Source organism: Carcharodon carcharias, chromosome 5 (assembly GCF_017639515.1).
Source record: "Carcharodon carcharias isolate sCarCar2 chromosome 5, sCarCar2.pri, whole genome shotgun sequence".
In the NCBI taxonomy this organism is placed as follows: Eukaryota; Metazoa; Chordata; class Chondrichthyes; order Lamniformes; family Lamnidae; genus Carcharodon; species Carcharodon carcharias.
The window spans coordinates 194,901,072-194,919,286 of record NC_054471.1 but is presented as its reverse complement, the minus strand read 5'-3'; the positions used below and the strand labels follow the sequence as shown (position 1 = coordinate 194,919,286).

At 43.0% G+C, this 18,215-nt stretch overlaps 1 protein-coding gene across 1 annotated transcript in view; it reads right to left on the bottom strand.

Moving 5' to 3' along the window:
* gareml (GRB2 associated, regulator of MAPK1-like) overlaps window positions 1–16,369 on the bottom strand; it is a 183,697-nt gene extending 167,328 nt beyond the window's left edge. The window contains exon 1 of the mRNA XM_041187258.1: window positions 16,261–16,369. Coding sequence (XP_041043192.1) covers window positions 16,261–16,369 — 109 coding nt within the window. The remainder of the gene's footprint in view (window positions 1–16,260) is intronic.
* Window positions 16,370–18,215: the final 1,846 nt, after the last annotated feature.

Here is an 18,215-nt window from a genome sequence, read left to right as displayed (position 1 = left end):
ATAAAAGTTATAAAATTACAAGTTTTGCTGTTTTACAATGTTAAATTTTCAGTTTAGTGTAAAAGTATTTGTTTAGTATTATTTGTAGTTTAATTTAAAAATGCGTTAATAGAATACGAAATACAATGTTTTTCCTACGTTGTCATGAAATGTTATTAATATAACTTTTATCAGCTCCAATATCATTAAAAGTTAACAGGCGTCAACACTGTACTAAGCTCTTTTCGCATTTAGGTTTCTTGTTCCCTTTCCCACTCTGTACCCTATGTTATCAGACACAAACTTTTCTTATCCCCACCCCAACTCCTCACTGTGACATAACAAGATCTGGAGTTTAGCATGTGTGAAATGTGACTATGCCCACCGCCCACCATTGACAGCCTAGAATGCAATTGTTCTAACATACTTTGCCACTACATCAACCTACTAAAATTCAGATCTAGAGTTTTGGTGTCAAAGTTCAGAATTTTATATTTCACGGCAGCTTTTATTCTAGAAGTGATAGAGTTGGAATGCAAGGTGCTTCGGTTTAGCCTTTGTTCCCAAAGTGCATGGTTAGTTTTTTTTTGAGAGGAACTGACACAACTTAACTTTACTCACTTGGTTGTTAAATGCCGTGTCCTTAGGGTGGATGGGATTCTGTTTCAAGGCCTCCATCAATGCTGTTGCAGCAGGAGACATGCCAGTAGCTTGGGTAACTGTCTATCCACTTTCCTTCCATCCATGTAGGGATAAATTTTGTGTTCCTCATGGGCACACATGGACTGAGAAATGTGATGTGTGGGAAATGGGAAGCATGAATCCCATGGTCAGGGTGCAGCTTGCTGGGCATGAGCACCACATAATCAGAACTCTAAATGCCTAGACTACCACATTTTTCCATGCTGTATGCATTATTAAGCTAAAATCATGAATAAAAATGTATACAGAAATGGTTCCCACCACAAGAAGAGCTAGGATAGGCATTCCAGTGGCTAACCTATTTCAAAAGGTCTTAACATGTAACATAGAGCTCCTTTGAAAATAATTAAACAGTTATGGGATCCACAAGGTTTCTGTCTCAACAGCAAAGAGTTAAGACCAATACTCACCGAATGTTGATACTGGTGCTTCCTACACCACATAAGGAGCTATTTATGTAGTTCCATCATAACAGACCAATGCCACATTACAATTCTGCTCCAAATGAAGGATCATTAAAATATGCCACCATGGTTTGTACACCCATAAATATCATTGTGACTACCGCTCACTACGTTAACAATACTCAGCAAATTTTGGGCAATAAAAATTAATAAAGTATCCTGATTTCAGCAATCTAAAGAGACAGGCTGATTGCAGGCACATCCCAATTGACTGCCTAAATTTATTTACAAGGAAAACTAACTGATCACCGAAACCAGGAAAGGAAATTAATTATAGAGAATATATGTTCATACCAATAGATTCACTGCATCTTTCTCATTCACTTTAAGTCTGAATAGGATTTTATCTCATCTCATTTGCTGTATTTCTTAGTGTTCTTGTTTAGCACTCTCCTGTTAAACACTGAGCAAGAAATGTAAAGGACTACAGATACAGCCTTCAAATTTCATAGGCTATTTCAATACACCCATGCTCATCTCATGTTCTGTCACTATCTATGGGGGCTTTTATGTTTTGGACAACTTCAACCTTCTTAGGATCTAGTTCAAGATCATTAGCAGCAATTCTTACTTCCAGAATTGTGCCTCGTTTTTGTATTCCCTTAGCCCCAGATTTTTAGCTCATCATCTCTGAAATGTTGCTCTAAAGTTTTTTTTATGTGAATATTGTGTATTTTCAAATATCAAAATATCATTGACTCTCATCTTCACTCCCTCAACTCTGCCTGGTACCTCATAGACTTGTCTCTCGGATACTTCCTGACGTGAGTTCAAATAGCATGTGTATAAATCTACATCATCCAAATAGGATATTAAACATCAGATTAATGCTTTCCTTATCAAGAGTTGTTTGCCAATATCTTTACTTGGCACAGAAAAGCTTCAAACACTGACAGGTTTAGTGTAGTGTACTCAATTATTTGCAGATAATAGTGTTCCCTCAAGATTGCCTTATTTAAGCCATTGAGATCAATGCAAATGAGAATCCGATTGGAGTTTTTTTTATTGATCACTAACATCAATCTAACTTATACTAGCGCCTCAGTTATTTTTTTGATTGTAGTCTATTTTCTACACAGCGTCATGAGTACTCTGCTAGGTAACAAGGACTAGTATAATTCACCAAAGAAGCTCATATGACCAATAGAAATTGGCCAGCACTAAGTTGTTAACGAAACTGAAACTATCGGCTATTTCCTTTTACTCTTTGAGTATACTTGTGTAAATACTGATGGCTTGGTCAACCTTAACGTTACTTGTTACAAAGCCTAGATTCCAACAAGCTTTCTTACCAGTAATTGTGAAAGGTTCACCACTTATTATTTTAAAACTTATTTGTTCCCAGGAGCTGGCAGCCAGTTTCTTTTGTTGATCTGGTTTTACCTGGCGTTTAGTAAATGATGCCAGTTCAGTAGGCAGTACCTCTAACACCCTGTCCTTCATTGTTGTACTGCTCCTCATGATAGGACATTAGCTCGTGCACTGGCATCAAATTAAAATTTTGTTTCAGCGTTGCTGACTCTGATGTCTTCAACCAAGTTGTTCCTTTCCATTGTTCCTGTTTCTGAAAACTAACTAATATTTCATTTGGAAAAGCTTCCCTCTGATCATATTCATTTTCTACATCATGTACAATTACCTTTCAGGACACATATCCCTGGCTTGAACTGCGATGATTTGCAAAATGTCTGTTTTCCCCACAATTGTAGCATACAATATTTATGGCAGCACAGTTCTCTCTGCTCAATGACACTTATCCACATCTATTACTCCGCTGAAAGCCCAGCATTTACAATTGCCTCTGGATCGGATGTGCTTTGAAAATAGCACTCCTGAGTGGCATGTCAGTGTCCCACACCTCGAGGATGCGCTCAAATTTTCAAAGGGAGGGCATGGATAAATTGGGAACCTGCTGGCCTCCAATTAACAGTCTGTTAAACTTTTTGAGGAGTTTGTTAACTGGTCAGGGAGGGCAAGAAAGCGATTTTCAATTTGTAAATTATCAAACCCAAAAATTGTGCTGCATGTAATAAAATATAAAATAAGGGGTGAAATTTTGAAGGGGGTGCAGGAGCAGAAAGACCTGGATGTAAATGTGCATAGGTCATTGAAGGTGTTCCAAAACAGGCAATAGTACTAGCATAGTACTGTTCAGTTAGCCTTTATACACAAAAGCAGCCAAGGGAGGCTGATTATCTTTCCATTCTGAAGAAGAGTCATATTTGGCTAGAAATGTTAACTCTATTTCTCTCTCCACAGAACAGATGCTGCCTGGCCTGCTGTTTTCCAGCACTTTGTTTTCATTTTGGATTTCAGCATACACAGTATTTTGCTTTTATTTTATGGTGTGATAATCATCCTGCAGATTTCTTCAAAGGATTCTTTCTTCAGGCTATATCACCTCTTCACCACAATAACTGTGCTGCCTCCCTCTGCAACTTGGACTCAAACCTTAATAGAGGTTAATGCAATGTAGGAAGGTGTAATGATGTGGATTGACATATTTCAATACCCATTAACTTCTGCTTAACACACAGATAACAAGCAAAATAAAGGGTTAATGCCAAGTACGTGTATCATTGTGCACCAGAAATAAGTAGTCTTTGAAAAAATTAAGGAGTACAAACAAAAATTAACACCCACTCAATTACTGCCAAATCACATATACATTAACTCCAACTCGCACACCAAATTAAACCCCTAAGGCCAAGTATTCAGTTCTCCAGCACCAACATCTCTCAGATAGATAAGCTCAAAGGAAATGAAAACATAAGTTGGAAATAAATAATCGAAAATAATACTCCTACTTTACAAATGTGACTACAGTTCAAACACACTTCATTGGCTGCGAAGTGCTTTGAGATGTTAGATGATAGTGAAAAGCACTTTATAAACGCAAGTCTTTTTTTTCCTTTCCTTGGTGTGATTCCAAACATCTGAGTGGTCATAAACTATTTGCAAAGGATATCAAACCTGCAATATTATCTTATAGACTTATCCTTTTACAGCTAATAAACAAAGTGCACGTCAAGAAGGATGATGTTAGAAATGCATCTACCTGTTACCTTTATACAAAGGAAAGCTGATGGGGCTGGGGTAGAATTGCGACTGGACATAAGTCTTATGTTGTGGATTGACTACTTGTTATAGAACCCGCATCATGAAACCTCATCTTTTCCATGCTTAAATCAATTGATATGAAAATCAGGCAGTTTCTTTAACAAGTGGCCGATCAGTACCGTCAGATTTAGGCCAGGGCAGCAGTTTGAAAATCTGGGTAGTCTAACAAAAGTTTGAGGTCACCTGGGCGAAGAGGAAAGAGGTTTTCTGACTTCAGTAGAAAGAGACCAGGGAGGTCAAAGAGAATAGGAGAAACAGAGGTGGAGAAGGTCAGTGATTGCTGACAGTTCAGGGATTCTAAATCCTGGCAACTGGACATTTTAGTAGGTAGGGATCTCGAAACATATTTCACTTGTGTGATCAACTTTTTGAATGCTTACTAGAGAGGAGAGAAAGTAAAATAGTCACCGACTACATCAGACATAACTAGCACATACAGCAGAAAGAGTTGAAAAGTTAAGATTTTACAGAATTGCACACCTTGGAATGTTTGTCAATCTTTGCGCAAAAACTGATCTGGAAGAACCTAAAAGTGTCAAAAATTGTCAGAAAAGGCACTGAATTAAAATCCCACTTTTTGCTGATGGTCTTGATCCTCTGTGCTTTTTTTTAAAGAAAAAAAATTGACACTCAAAACTTAGTGCAGCTTTCAGTTATCCGAGTCAATGGTATATCTAGTTCCTTAACAGCTCTCATGCTTTTATGAGAATTGCCAGGCTTTTTATGTTATAACACAGTGATCTGAATGGACATATAAGTTATTTATTGTACTAACATTCTTCCAGTAAAAAAATGAAAGATAGAGGCACAAAAGTGAGAAATAAAGGATAATTGCAAAATCCTTACTTAAAAATTTATAATTTAGGCCCAAATTGAAGAATATTGCTCTTTTAGCAATATTCACTGAATTCAGCGTTATAAGTGAGTCTGGCAGCATCGGCGGAGAAGAAAAGAGTTGACGTTTCGAGTCCTCATGACCCTTCTTCCAGGTAATTCTGTTTTTGTTTTGGATTTCCAGCATCCGCAGTTTTTTTATTTTTATATCAGCATTATAAGTGTTAGGCTCTTATAGTATCGTCATCAACAATAGTCATCGTCATTGTCAACAGGCTTCAAAATTTATCATTGTCTCAAGAGCATATAAATCACTGCAGTCTGATGACTATTCTTTTACTGAAAGAACTAAAACAGCCAACATTGCTGAATGGCATCTAAACATACATACTACAAAAGGTCTAACAAATAAATATTTAATGATGGAAGCAGCCAGCTCAGACCCTTCCCTATAATAATCAATGTTAAATACTTCACAATAGATTTGGAAATTACCTTCTTGCCATATTTCTAAATCAGCAATGACTCTCTTTGCTCCTTGGGTTATATCTTTTGGGCTTGTAGTGTGACATTAGCATTGTTAATGTTCACCCACAAACTGTTTAAAGTTAAATCAAAGTCTGTCTGGTGAGATACACTGAATGATCTCTAATTCTAAACCACAGAATAACCAATGCTAGGCTTCTTGAGGAAAAATACTGGATGGCTGTCATTAGCTTTCTGTCGTTAGAGTTAGTATATTAAAAACCAAGCATGAAGCAACATATGTATGATATTTTGAACTTGCATATATGTTGTGTGCTTATTTGGACACCAGATGCAGCCCTCTACCGCTGGGCTGAGTTTTATAAATTCCAAGGGGGATGAATTAATTTAGACCCATTGCTTGTCAGGAAATGCATGTAGCAATCACTTGGCACACAGGCTAGAGGCATAAGCAATATTGGTGCTTTTGTCTCATTTGTTTAAAATAAGTGAACTGCCTGCATTGCTCATGCTTTTGATTGTCAGCTTGCCTAACAGTTGCGCATTGGGGGTGGGGGGGGGGGCAGCAGATATAGACATCACTGATGCTACGTAAAGGGCAGGTGCACTCTGGCTGTAATCCACTTCAATTCTGTTGTGAACATCGAAGATGACAGGAACAGCTTGACCTGCAAGGTCCCCCAGATTCTCAGACCTAAACTTGGAGGTCCTTACGGAGAGCCCAGTAGGGGGAGGGAAATGCTCTTCCCAACAAGAAACAAACAGCCCAGCATGAGATGCCTAAACCAGTCAAAGGTGTATATTTTCAGAGAATTACATCATGGTTGTATGGAGCTCAGTGAGATGGTATGAAGGATTGTGTGCACTGTGGAGGAGAAAAGTTGTTCAACTGAACAACATTTCCACCATATCCTAGTTCCCCATTATTAATTCCCCAGAGTCACGCGCTAGAGGACCAACACTCCCTTTAGTTACTCTTTTCCTTTTTAAATACTTGTAGAAACTCTTACTACCTGTCCTTGTATTTCTAAATAGCTCTCTTTCATACTCTAGTTTCTCCCTCCTTTTTTTGGCATTATTGCTGCTTTTTAAATTCTATCTTTTGTCGTACCTCAAATATTCACAGTATCAAATTGAAGGGTAAAGTGTGCAATTCTATCTTTAACTTCCTTAATTAGCCGCAAACGGTTCATCCTTCTCCTAGACTCTTTCTTTCTCACTGGAATGTACCTTTGCTGAGTGTAATGAAATATCTCCTTCAATGTTTGCCACTGGATCGCTAGTATCCTAACCTTTAACCTAATTTCCCAGTTCACTTTATCAGGTCGGTCTTCATAGCCTTGTAATTGCCTATATTTAAGTTTGAAACATCAGTCTTAGACTTACTCTTCTCACCCTTAAACAGAATGCGAAATTCAATCATGTTATGATCACTGCTACTTAGAGGCTCCTTCACTATGAGACTATTAATTAATCCTGCCTCATTGCACATTACCAGGTCTAGAATAGCCTACTCTCTGGTTGGTGCTAGAACATGCTGATGGAGATATGACTTCTCAGCATCCTGTGCTTGATTCCTGACAATGTAATGGTCAGAGGTTGACCATTTATTTCAGGCAGGTGCTGGCAGAAGCAGATTACAATGAAACACACTGTGTGTGGCACAGGGCCCCCAAATGACAGGGGGACCCCAAAATGATGAGCGAGTGACAGAGTGTCAATATTTTGCACAGACTTCGAGCCTTCTCATATGTTGATGGAAAATCTCAGGATTTTCCCAATGTTGATGCATTAACAATTTTTGCGTCACGAATGTTGGCCATGACCCACGGAGTTTGCTACCACTGCCTTGACCTGTGGCTCTGGTGGCTGTGGCCCGGTGTTGTGTATATTTGCCACCGATGGCTCACTTTGCGAAGGCTTGGGAGCTGATAACCCCAAGGCGCACGGTGGTGGTGGCGGTGGATGCAGGGCTTGGAGTAGCAGCAGGGCTGGGACTGGCAATGCTCAGGGGCAGACATCTCTTGGACGCTTATGGACAAGTCCATCCCGGCCCCAAACTGGTCAAAGTGGCCGGAGTCTCCAGACTCTTCATTTACCTCATCAAATCATGCAAAGGAGTTCCTTTGACCGAGGTGGAGGTTGCTGAATTGGGAATGAAGAGGAGCCTGCTGAAGGACAGGTACTCAAATACTTTATTCCCTTCTCTTAAACAAATAGAAGTTATTTATTTTCTATTTTCTGCTTTGAAACTTTCTGTTAAGAATTGTATTTTCAATTTTCAAGTGACTGCCTTGCTAAGTTTGACCTCATGTTTATTTTCACAAAGCGTGATTGACTGCTTTCAACAAACGCAACATCATTTTCCTTCCTACCGACATTGGCCACATTTTAACACCGTCACAAACAGAGCAAGTCACAGCTATCTTTAGCAGTGTTTAGTTAACTAATAATACTAGCGTTAGATATTTCATAAAGATTTGTTCATCTGCTAGCATATTAGTTCCAACACGTTTAAACAGGTGCCGGGGAAACATTTGGACACAAGTACCAGTTTTAATTAAAATAAAATAACGATTGATTTGGAACAAAGATCTTATTTTAGTTTTAGAACATGACTAAAAATGAATCCTTTGCGCAGTGTCACTCATTTGATCACCTCAGCGATTCATGCTACTCTTGTTCCAAGATCATTTGTGTGAGGTTTCACTGAAGGTGCCTGCTCATATGGCCTATTCACCATCACCATTGTGCTGAATAATATCTTTCATTCCAATTACTAACTCTAGACTGAAAATGCGCCACATTAAACATACCAAGGTCAAAGAGGCTTTTGAATGAAGGGAAAGGGGTAGCAACTTTGTGAAAGGAGCAGGGTAGTAGTCACTGAAAAAAAGGCTTGCACCTATGTAGCATTTTTCTTGACGACTGGACATCTCAAAGCACTTTCCAGCCAATGAAGTACTTTATGGTGTGTGGAATCTGCAACAATATATCAAAGCAAACAAGACAAGACATGTACGGTAACGATTTGGTTAAGCTGTGCATTATCCAATTGCTGAATAGTTTGCTTGCATGATGTACAGTATGAACGCTGACTGTTTTGTTCCAGCGTCCAAGCTCAGATGTACTAGCGGTTTGAAATCTATTTTAATTCCTAAAACACAACTTATAACTCCTGACTGAAGCCAAATAGAAGTGACAGTTTTCAGATTATCTGTGGTATAACGTTTTCTAAAATGTTTAACAAGTGAAAGGTATATTACATAATTTTATTTTAGGAATTATGACTATCAAAATTACAAACCAGTTTATGCTGTTTTGTAAAAATGCTGATTTGGCATTTTGCTACTGTCTTCTAGAAGAGCAGGGGAATTTTCCCTGGATCGCAGTCCTGCTATCCATCAACCAGTTTTCAAAAGCTGGTTATCCGGTAAAGGTCACGTGTTGTTTGTGGGAGCTTCCTGTTTGCAACAGTGACTGCAACTCAAAAGTACTTTATTGGCTGTATTGTCATTGTTCACGACCACTGGATGTCTCTAAGCTTTATTACATTTCCGCCTTTGTTTTTAAAAGCTCCAGCGTAAAGATGGGGAGAGAGATCAAAGAGTCACAGGTTAAATTAACCTGGAGACAACTAGTTGGGAAAGTACATGATGACACCCCCCCCCCCCCCTCTTCCTGCCCACACTGTTTATCATACTTTGGGAAATTTTATCGCCTACTTCATAAACTGATGCATTTTGTAGGACAATAAATAAGTCGTGAGGTGAGCTTGGGTACAAGTTATCTGTGGAAGGGGGGTGGGGGGGGAGGGCAGACGTAGGAGGCTCCAAAAAAGAAACTGAGCACAGGGCCCCACTAACTGTAAATCCACCACTGGACGCCTGGGACAACTAGGAGGCACTCAAACCAAAATGGTGGTGAACACACTTCTGGTAAAGATAAAATTAAAAATAGAAAAATGATGGAAATACCCGGCGGGTCAGGTGACATTGGGGAGAGAGAGAGAAGAGAGTTAACATTTCAGGTTAATGCCCAAGGTTAACTCTGTACTCCCTCCACAGATATTGCCTGGCCTGCTGAGCATTTCTATTTTCTGTTTTTATTTCAGGTTTCCAGTGAGTGCAGGATTCCGCCTTCCAGTAAATATAAGGGGCAGAATTTTACGTCCCGTGGGTGGACGCATGCCCGACCCAATCGAGCGTAAAATAGCACGTGACGAAGTCAGGCGAGCGTCCTGACATCACCGCGCACTCGCGCGATATGTCTGTCGGCGGGCATGCACAAGGGTCGGCAGCACGCCCGCTGACAATTAAGAGGCCATTAGAGTATTAATTAAGACAGATTTTTCGTTGCCCATCCAACCTTACGGTTGGCTGGCAGGCGAAGCGGCCAGGCGGCCTTTGCATTTTTGAAGGAATCTCATCCACGAGCGGGTTGAGATTTCCGACATTAATTTTGAAAAGAAAAAAAATCTTTGACCCGATTTTCATTATGTATAACAAAAACAAAAATACCTGGAAAAACTCAGCAGGTCTGACAGCATCTGCAGAGAGGGATACAGTTGATGTTTTGAGTCCATATGACCCTTCATCAGAACTACGACATATTGAAATGAGATGAAGTATAAGCTGGTAGAGGGGGGGTGGGACAGGTAGAGCTGGATAGGGGGCCAGTGATAGTGGAGACCAAGAAGAGACTACCAAAGATGTCATAGACCAGAGGGCATATTATCTAAAGGATGTGCTAATGGGGACATTAAGGGAAGCAAGCTAGTGGCAGATGGCCCTGGTGGGGGTGGGGTGGGGGGGAAGGGATCGAAATGGGATAAAAGATGGAGATGAAACAATAGATCAAAATAAATTTAAAAATAGGAGGGCAAAGGAAAATACATTAGTTAAAAAAAAATGTTTAAATTATAAATTATTGGAAAAAGGGGGATCAGAAAGGGGGTGGGGATGGAGGAGAGAGTTCATGATCCGAAATTGTTGAACTCAATATTAAGTCCGGAAGACTGTAAAGTGCCTAGTCGAAAGATGAGGTGCTGTTCCTCCAATTTACATTGAGCTTCACTTTTGCTTTTATTTCATTATGTATATGTTCAAGTGCATGAGCCCCATGTGGGGACATTTTTTTTCAGAATTTCCACATCTTTATGGACAACTACTAATGCTGGAAAGATGAGAGCATTGGGAAAAAGCAGGTTCATCAGCTCCTAAGAAGAGCAATGACTGGGTGTATAATTGTGGTTGAGCTGCCAACAGATCAGTGAATTTGCCACATTTTCTGTTTTACTAAAAAAGATAATTCCTGTTTTCAGGATTAAAATTTTAATCACCAATGGAACACACGGCCCAACTGGGAGACCCAAGGCACCTGCTGTGCCAAAGCAGATAGGGTGCCCATTAGCCTGCTCATCTCACCGGCAGCAGTTGAAGGAGAGCCCCAAAAGGGAGAAAAATAAGAAAAGGGGTGATTGCAGGCTGGCAGTGCTCACTGTGGGGCTTGGAGGTGAACTCTACTTCCCGGCAGCTACATCAATCCCAGAAACCTTATTGGTGGTGGCTCCCTACAAGGCTGTATCCATGCATCCATAAGATGCCCCAGGGTAACCCAATTTTCAAGAGGAGCCCTAAAACAGGTGAGGCACCTTATTAGCATATGCTGGGGACTTAATCCGTTTTCAACAGCCAATATAGACAATCCAATATTGGATCGAATGCCCCTTAGGTGTCCTGTGATGCAGGATGTTGTCCCCTGAAACTAGCCCTTTTTGTGCCGTATTATACCTATAAGAATAGGGCAAAGAGGTCCAATTTAGACTCCTGTTTATATTGCTAACAACTTTAGGAAATAGGCATCAAAAATTGTAGCTGCTGAAAATCTGATGTAAAAACTGAAAATATTGAAAATATTCATCAGGTCAGTCAGTGCCTATGGAGAATACAAGAGTTAACCATTCTGGTGCAATTCTGACTTTTGCTGCAGGGTCCACACCTAAAATACTAATGCACCTGCTCTCTCCACAGATGTTGGCTGACTCACTGAGTGGGTTTTCAGTAATTTTTTGTTGTAACTTTAGAAAGTAGTTGTGGATGAGTGTGTCCTGTATACATTACAACATCTACATTGTACAGCTCTTTCTACAGCAATCATAACACCACCTGGACATAAGCAAGCTTGCACAGTTACTTCTTCAGTCACAATTCTACAAATTTTACCCAAAATTAAGAAAATGTATTTTGGCCATAACTATTTTTAATATGAAGTAGAATATCCTTTTTAGGCAGTGGTGTGTTATCATAGTTCTAAACTATTTGCTGCTCTGCTGGTACTTTATTTATAGATTTGGAAATATCAATATGCAAAATTGAACAAGTGGGTTAAACTTTGGTTGGGATGAGAATCTGCTGTTTCATTTTGAAGGACAAATACAATGGATTATCAAGTATAGATTGACACAGATTTATGTTCATAATTTGCCATGTTACAGAACAGGAAGTGGGAGATTTTCTCCGTGTCACTATTATAGACTCACTCTTTATAAATCCATTTATGGTTTCACTTTGTAAGGCACAGAGGAAACTGTCCCCTGGAGTGAGTTACCACTATCAGGCACGTTGTCATGGCGAACCGAAGAGAGGAAATCAGAGGCTTTGGTGGAGGGAAGAATCAAAAGAAAACTGAAGCAAAGGTCACTCCATCTTGCTATTGCACATTTCCCAGCAACCATGTATAAAGTAACACTGGCAGGCGTCCAGGCCACTTCCAACTCACTCAGCTCACAAACGATGTACAAGAAAGGGAAGAGAAAAAAATTAAACCTATTACAAAAAAATAACACAACTCCAAATAACATCAGAACCAGGTGAGCTTTATCTTACCTGCAGGATGGGTTTTGCATGTACGCTACTCGCACACATGCTGACCACATTTACCGTATTGGGTAATCAAAGGCAACACATCCACAATCCCCGGACATGCACTGCAGGCAAACACAGCCGGCCACTTAAGGTGCACATTCAGAAAATGAATTCTTTACTGCCTTGGTTTAGCCGAAATCAAATCAAATTTGCAATTTCAGCTGCCATCATTCAAAAATTCAAAATCTCATTTGAGCTGTCAAAATGAGAGTGGCTAGCATGCAGAGTGAGGGTGATTTGTTGAATATTAATGTTTGTTTTCCTCTAAGGGGATGTTAAATCTGATTATACGGCAGTTAAAATATTACAATAAACTGTGAGAACCTGCCAGGGTTACAGAACTTTGCAAAACATATCCTGTTGTCTCCTGCTTAAGGAAGAATGTCAAGGCTTCAGAGAGGGCACAAAAGAGATTTATAAGATGACAATGAGGAAGAGAAGCTGGAGAAACTGGGGTGCCTCACTAGAGCAAAGGAAGCTAAGAGACGATCTGATAGAGATGTTTAAGGCTGAAAGGAGGTTTGATAAGGTAAATAGGGGTGAGTAGTCACTGGGTCAGTAACAATGTAAGATCAGCACCAAAAGAATAAAAGGCCAGCAGTTTATTTGGACATGGGACACTTTGCCAGAAATAGTGGAGGAAGCAAAGTCAGAAGCAAAAGGGATAAATATTTGAAAAAAAAATGTTAAAAATGTATGAAAGAAAGGACAGTGGGATGGGACTATGGATCATTCATTTAAATATCCAGAACAAGCACAATGGGTCAATTGCCCTTTTATGCTACAAAATTCTGCAATTGCATGGAATACATACAAAACTCACATGGGAAACTACATGAATTGACAGTCAGAAGAAGGGACAGGTAGGGAAATGGGATCAGAGTGAATAGCTCTAATTGAAATGCTATCACCAACAAGAGCTTAATGGGGCAAGAGGCCTCCTAACTTTGCTGTAATTCCATGATGAGAAGCAGAGCATTGGATTCCTGGACCTGGGCCAGTAAGACACAGAACTGAAATGCTAGACTCAGAGGAGAATTCCAACAAGTGGAATTTCAGTTATTGACAAGTGAATTATTTATAAACACCTTTTTGCCAGCCTTATTTGGCATTCTGAGCTTATTACTCAATCCTTTTAAACCACACCATTACGATTCTCACTGATACTGATTTAAGGTAATCGCAGGGATGGTCCTCGTTCAACCATCTGTAAACTGCAGTAACATTATTGCAATGAGCCAATTCGGAGTGCTGGAAGAATTGCTTGCTCTGCAGGACAAATGCTGTGACATGAGCACTTTAATCACGCATTTAGATTAGGTCTCTTTATTGCTAAAACATGGTAAACATCCATTTAAAAACAGTGCAAGCACTGATTAAATAGTAGCTCATTTGAATTTTCAAAGTGGTTTGAAGAGTTTACACAGCCAATACATGACTCATCAGGAAGCCTAAATCAAACTTGGTAGTATAACAAGCATTATTTTGTGAATATTTTCTAAGTTGTAGGAGACCTCACTGGCTGTGAAGTTCACTGTTGAGAGACAGTATGACAAGGGAAAGCCAGAAATGACTATGAACAACATTTATTACCTTGTTATAAAAACAAAAAAACTGCGGATGCTGGAAATCCAAAACAAAAACAGAATTACCTGGAAAAACTCAGCAGGTCTGGCAGCATCGGCGGAGAAGAAGAGTTGACGTTTCAAGTCCTCATGACCCTTCGACAGAAGGGTTCTGTCGAAGGGTCATGAGGACTCGAAACGTCAACTCTTTTCTTCTCCGCCAATGCTGCCAGACCTGCTGAGTTTTTCCAGGTAATTCTGTTTTTATTACCTTGTCACATCCTCAGGATGGTCCAGCATTTTCACAAACAATGAATACCTTTTTTTTAAAGGGTTTTTGTGAGGCAACTACCTGTAACTGTTTATCTGGCCATTCATTTTGCTTGCAGACAGCAAGATCCTACTAACAGCAATGAGCTGAATGACCAGTTAAGATATTTGTGGTGTTGGTTGATGAATGAACATGAGCCAGGGGCATTAGGAGAGCCACCATGCTCATCCTCAAATTGTGTCATGCAATTTTTGCACCCACCTGAAGGGGTGGACAGGGTTTCAGTTTAAAACGTCACCCAAAAGTCAGGCAGCTCAACAATGCAGCATAGACAAAAACGTCAGCCTAGATTATAGTGAAGCAGCGCTCAAACCTACCACCCCACGGTACTATCCGTTCAGTCAAGTTGACAGTAGGAGCTAACATACAACCATACGAATTAGGAGCAGGAGTAGGCCACTCGGCCCCTCGAGCTTGCTCCGTCATTCAATAAGATCATGGCTGATCTAATAGTAACCTCAACTCCACATTCCTGCCTACCCCCATAACCTTTCACCCACCCACCCCACCCCATTTAGAATCTACCCACCACTGCCTTTGAAAACATTCGAAAACTCTGTTTCCACTGCCTTTTGAGGAAGCAAATTCCAAAGACTCACTACCCTCAGAGAAAAACCAGGCCACAGAATAAAACTTCAAAGCATGAATAATACAAACTGAGCAGTAGTTATTTTAGTTTAATTTACCCCAGAGACAAATACATTTAAGATTATTCTTACTTTATCCAGCTTCATAATAATCAATATCAAGAATCGGTGTTTTTTTCTATTCTAGGAGGTATAACATATTTGGGTTTTTTGTGATGGGCACTAGTACTCCTGTGGTTAATATTCTATAACAATCTTTCCTTCTTATTGGAATATGACACTCCGCCGTGCGGTGCCAAGTTATTTTAATCAGTGAAAGAAAGTGATCACTGGTCACGGGAGTCTGTACCTTAGTTCAATGAACGATTTGTTTCATTCCAAAAAAAATATGAATCTTGGCACAAAATGCTCCGGTGCAAACACTGATGTATTTACGTCTCCCCGCCTCTTAGTACTTGCAAGAAAGTTTATAACTTACCGCAAATAATCGGCGGTTTATTTAGCTGGTTACAGCCCGGGTTGGCATGAATGACACAACACGTCCCCATCAGGAGGAATTTTACTGGGGGGGGGGAATCCCCATAAAATTGCCCTCAATAAAATCAAACTACAAGGAAACCTGTGACCTTGGGAGATTTCTAGACTGCAAGTTCAGTCTCAGCGCTCTGAAGATAGCACCTTACAAAGTGCTTTTACTTGCACATTTCCAAGACTCACTGGGGACATTTTTCCTCTATGGCACAGAACTGAAGAAGGGGTGGGGGGTGAATAATCAGCTACGCACCCAAAGAAGAGGCTACACATTTGATCATTCTTGCTGTACCTGGCTTTCTTGACGAAGAGAATCCACGAGGCGGAGAGTGAATGGGTGGAGCAGTCGGACAAGGGGTTTGGTTGTACCTGCCGCCCTGCTAACCACCCCCCCCCACCCCCCACACCCCCCCCCAAAAAAAAAGGAGCCGTTGGCACAAACCTCAATGAAATTCCCTGTGCGAAACAGGCACCCGGTTTCCCTCAGGAGACAAGCTGCACACATCCAGACTCAGAGAGGTTGACAAACCCAGGGGGGTTGACAAACAGGAGGTGGGGGGGTTGGGGGTTGGGGGTTGGGGGGGGGGGGTGGAATTTCCCACTTTTATTACCCACTGGACCAGCGGCTTCGGGCAGCGCCAGACACCGGGGAGAGGGGTTGTGTGTTTTGGTGGAGCTTTTACACCGCGATGCACTTTGTCCACGCAGAGCTGGACCCTGCACAAGTTCCCTTACCTTGGCTCAGCCGCGCCAGTGTTGGTAACCGGAATTTGCCGACGATAAGATCCAGAGGTAAAGATACCGTGCTCCATTTGATTTCAGAGGTGCCCGAAGACTTATCCATTTTCCGGCATCATACCTCCTGGGGCGGAGAGACAATGTGGGAGAAGCAGCTGCCAACGCCGACTCCCGGAGACAGAGCGGGGAGCTCTCCAAACACCATCTTACACACACACACACACACACAGAGAGAGAGAGAGAGAGGCAGGGAATCGGCCAAACTCCCAGCCAGGGTTTCCGCAGCACCTCCTGGCGCAGGCGAAGCGGCGGATCAGCCCTGCAAACCCCCATCCCCCCCCCCACCCCACCCCACCCCACCAAGCACTGCATCACCCCCCCCCCCCCCCCACCAGCACTGCATCCCCCCCAAAGCACTGCATCTCCCCCCCCACCCACCAGCACTGCATCTCCCCCCCAAAGCACTGCATCTCCCCCCCCCACCCACCAGCACTGCATCTCCCCCCCCCAAAGCACTGCATCTCCCCCCCCACCAGCACTGCATCTCCCCCCCCCAAAGCACTGCATCTCCCCCCCCACCAGCACTGCATCTCCCCCCCCCCACCCACCAGCACTGCATCTCCCCCCCCCAAAGCACTGCATCTCCCCCCCCACCAGCACTGCATCTCCCCCCCCCACCCACCAGCACTGCATCTCCCCCCCAAAGCACTGCATCTCCCCCACCCCACCCACCAGCACTGCATCTCCCCCCCCCAAAGCACTGCATCTCCCCCCCCACCAGCACTGCATCTCCCCCCCCCAAAGCACTGCATCTCCCCCCCCACCAGCACTGCATCTCCCCCCCCCACCCCCCCCAGCACTGCATCTCCCCCCCCCAAAGCACTGCATCTCCCCCCCCACCAGCACTGCATCTCCCCCCCCCACCCCCCCCAGCACTGCATCTCCCCCCCCCCAAAGCACTGCATCTCCCCCCCCACCAGCACTGCATCTCCCCCCCCCACCCCCCCAGCACTGCACCCCCCCCCATCCCCCCCCCACCAGCACTGCATCACCCCCAGCCCCGCAACCCCCCCGGAACCCACCCCCCCACCCCCACTCTGAACCCACCCCCTCTGATCTCAGCCCCCCCCAACCCCCCTCCCCGCTGATCCCAGCCCCCCACCCCCACTCTGAACCCACCCCCCCACCCCCTCTGATCCCAGCCCCCCCACCCCCCACCCCCCGCAACCCAGCCCCCCACCCACCCCCCCAACCCAGCACTGTAACCACCCCTCCTCTGGACTCAATACTGCACCCCTCCACACACCCCTCACCCTCCCCTCCCCTCCCCCTTCCCCCATTCCCCTCTCCCTCTCCCTCTCCCCCTCCCCCTTCCCCCTCTCCCTCTCCCCCTCCACCCTCTCCCCTTTCCCCTTTCCCCTTTCTCCCTCCCCCCTCTCTGAACCCAGTACTGTGCTCCCCCTCCACATGAACCCAACACTGCATCCCCATTTCTCTCTCTACCCAGCTCTGCACCCCCTTCCTCTGGCCCAGCCCTGAACCACCACCCCCCCCCCCCCACCCCGAACCCAGCACTGCATCCACCTCTCTGGACTCAGCATTGCAACCACCCCCTCCTCTCCCAACCCAAAGATGCATCCCCCTCCCCCAGCCCAGCAGTGCACCTCCCCTCCAAACCCAGCAGGGCACCTCTGCTCTCCAAACCTATGCATTTCCTCTTTAAACCTGGGACTGCACCTCTCCTCTCTCATCTCAGCACAGTATATTGGAACAGGAGTAGGTCACTTGGCCCCTCGAGCCTGTTCTGCCATTCAATGAATTCATGACTGCTCTGCAACCTACCTCCAAATACCTGCTTTTGCCCCATATCCCTTAATACCTCTGTTTACCAAAAATCTATCAATCTCAAATTTAAAACTAACAATTGATTTAGCACTTATTGCAATTTGCAG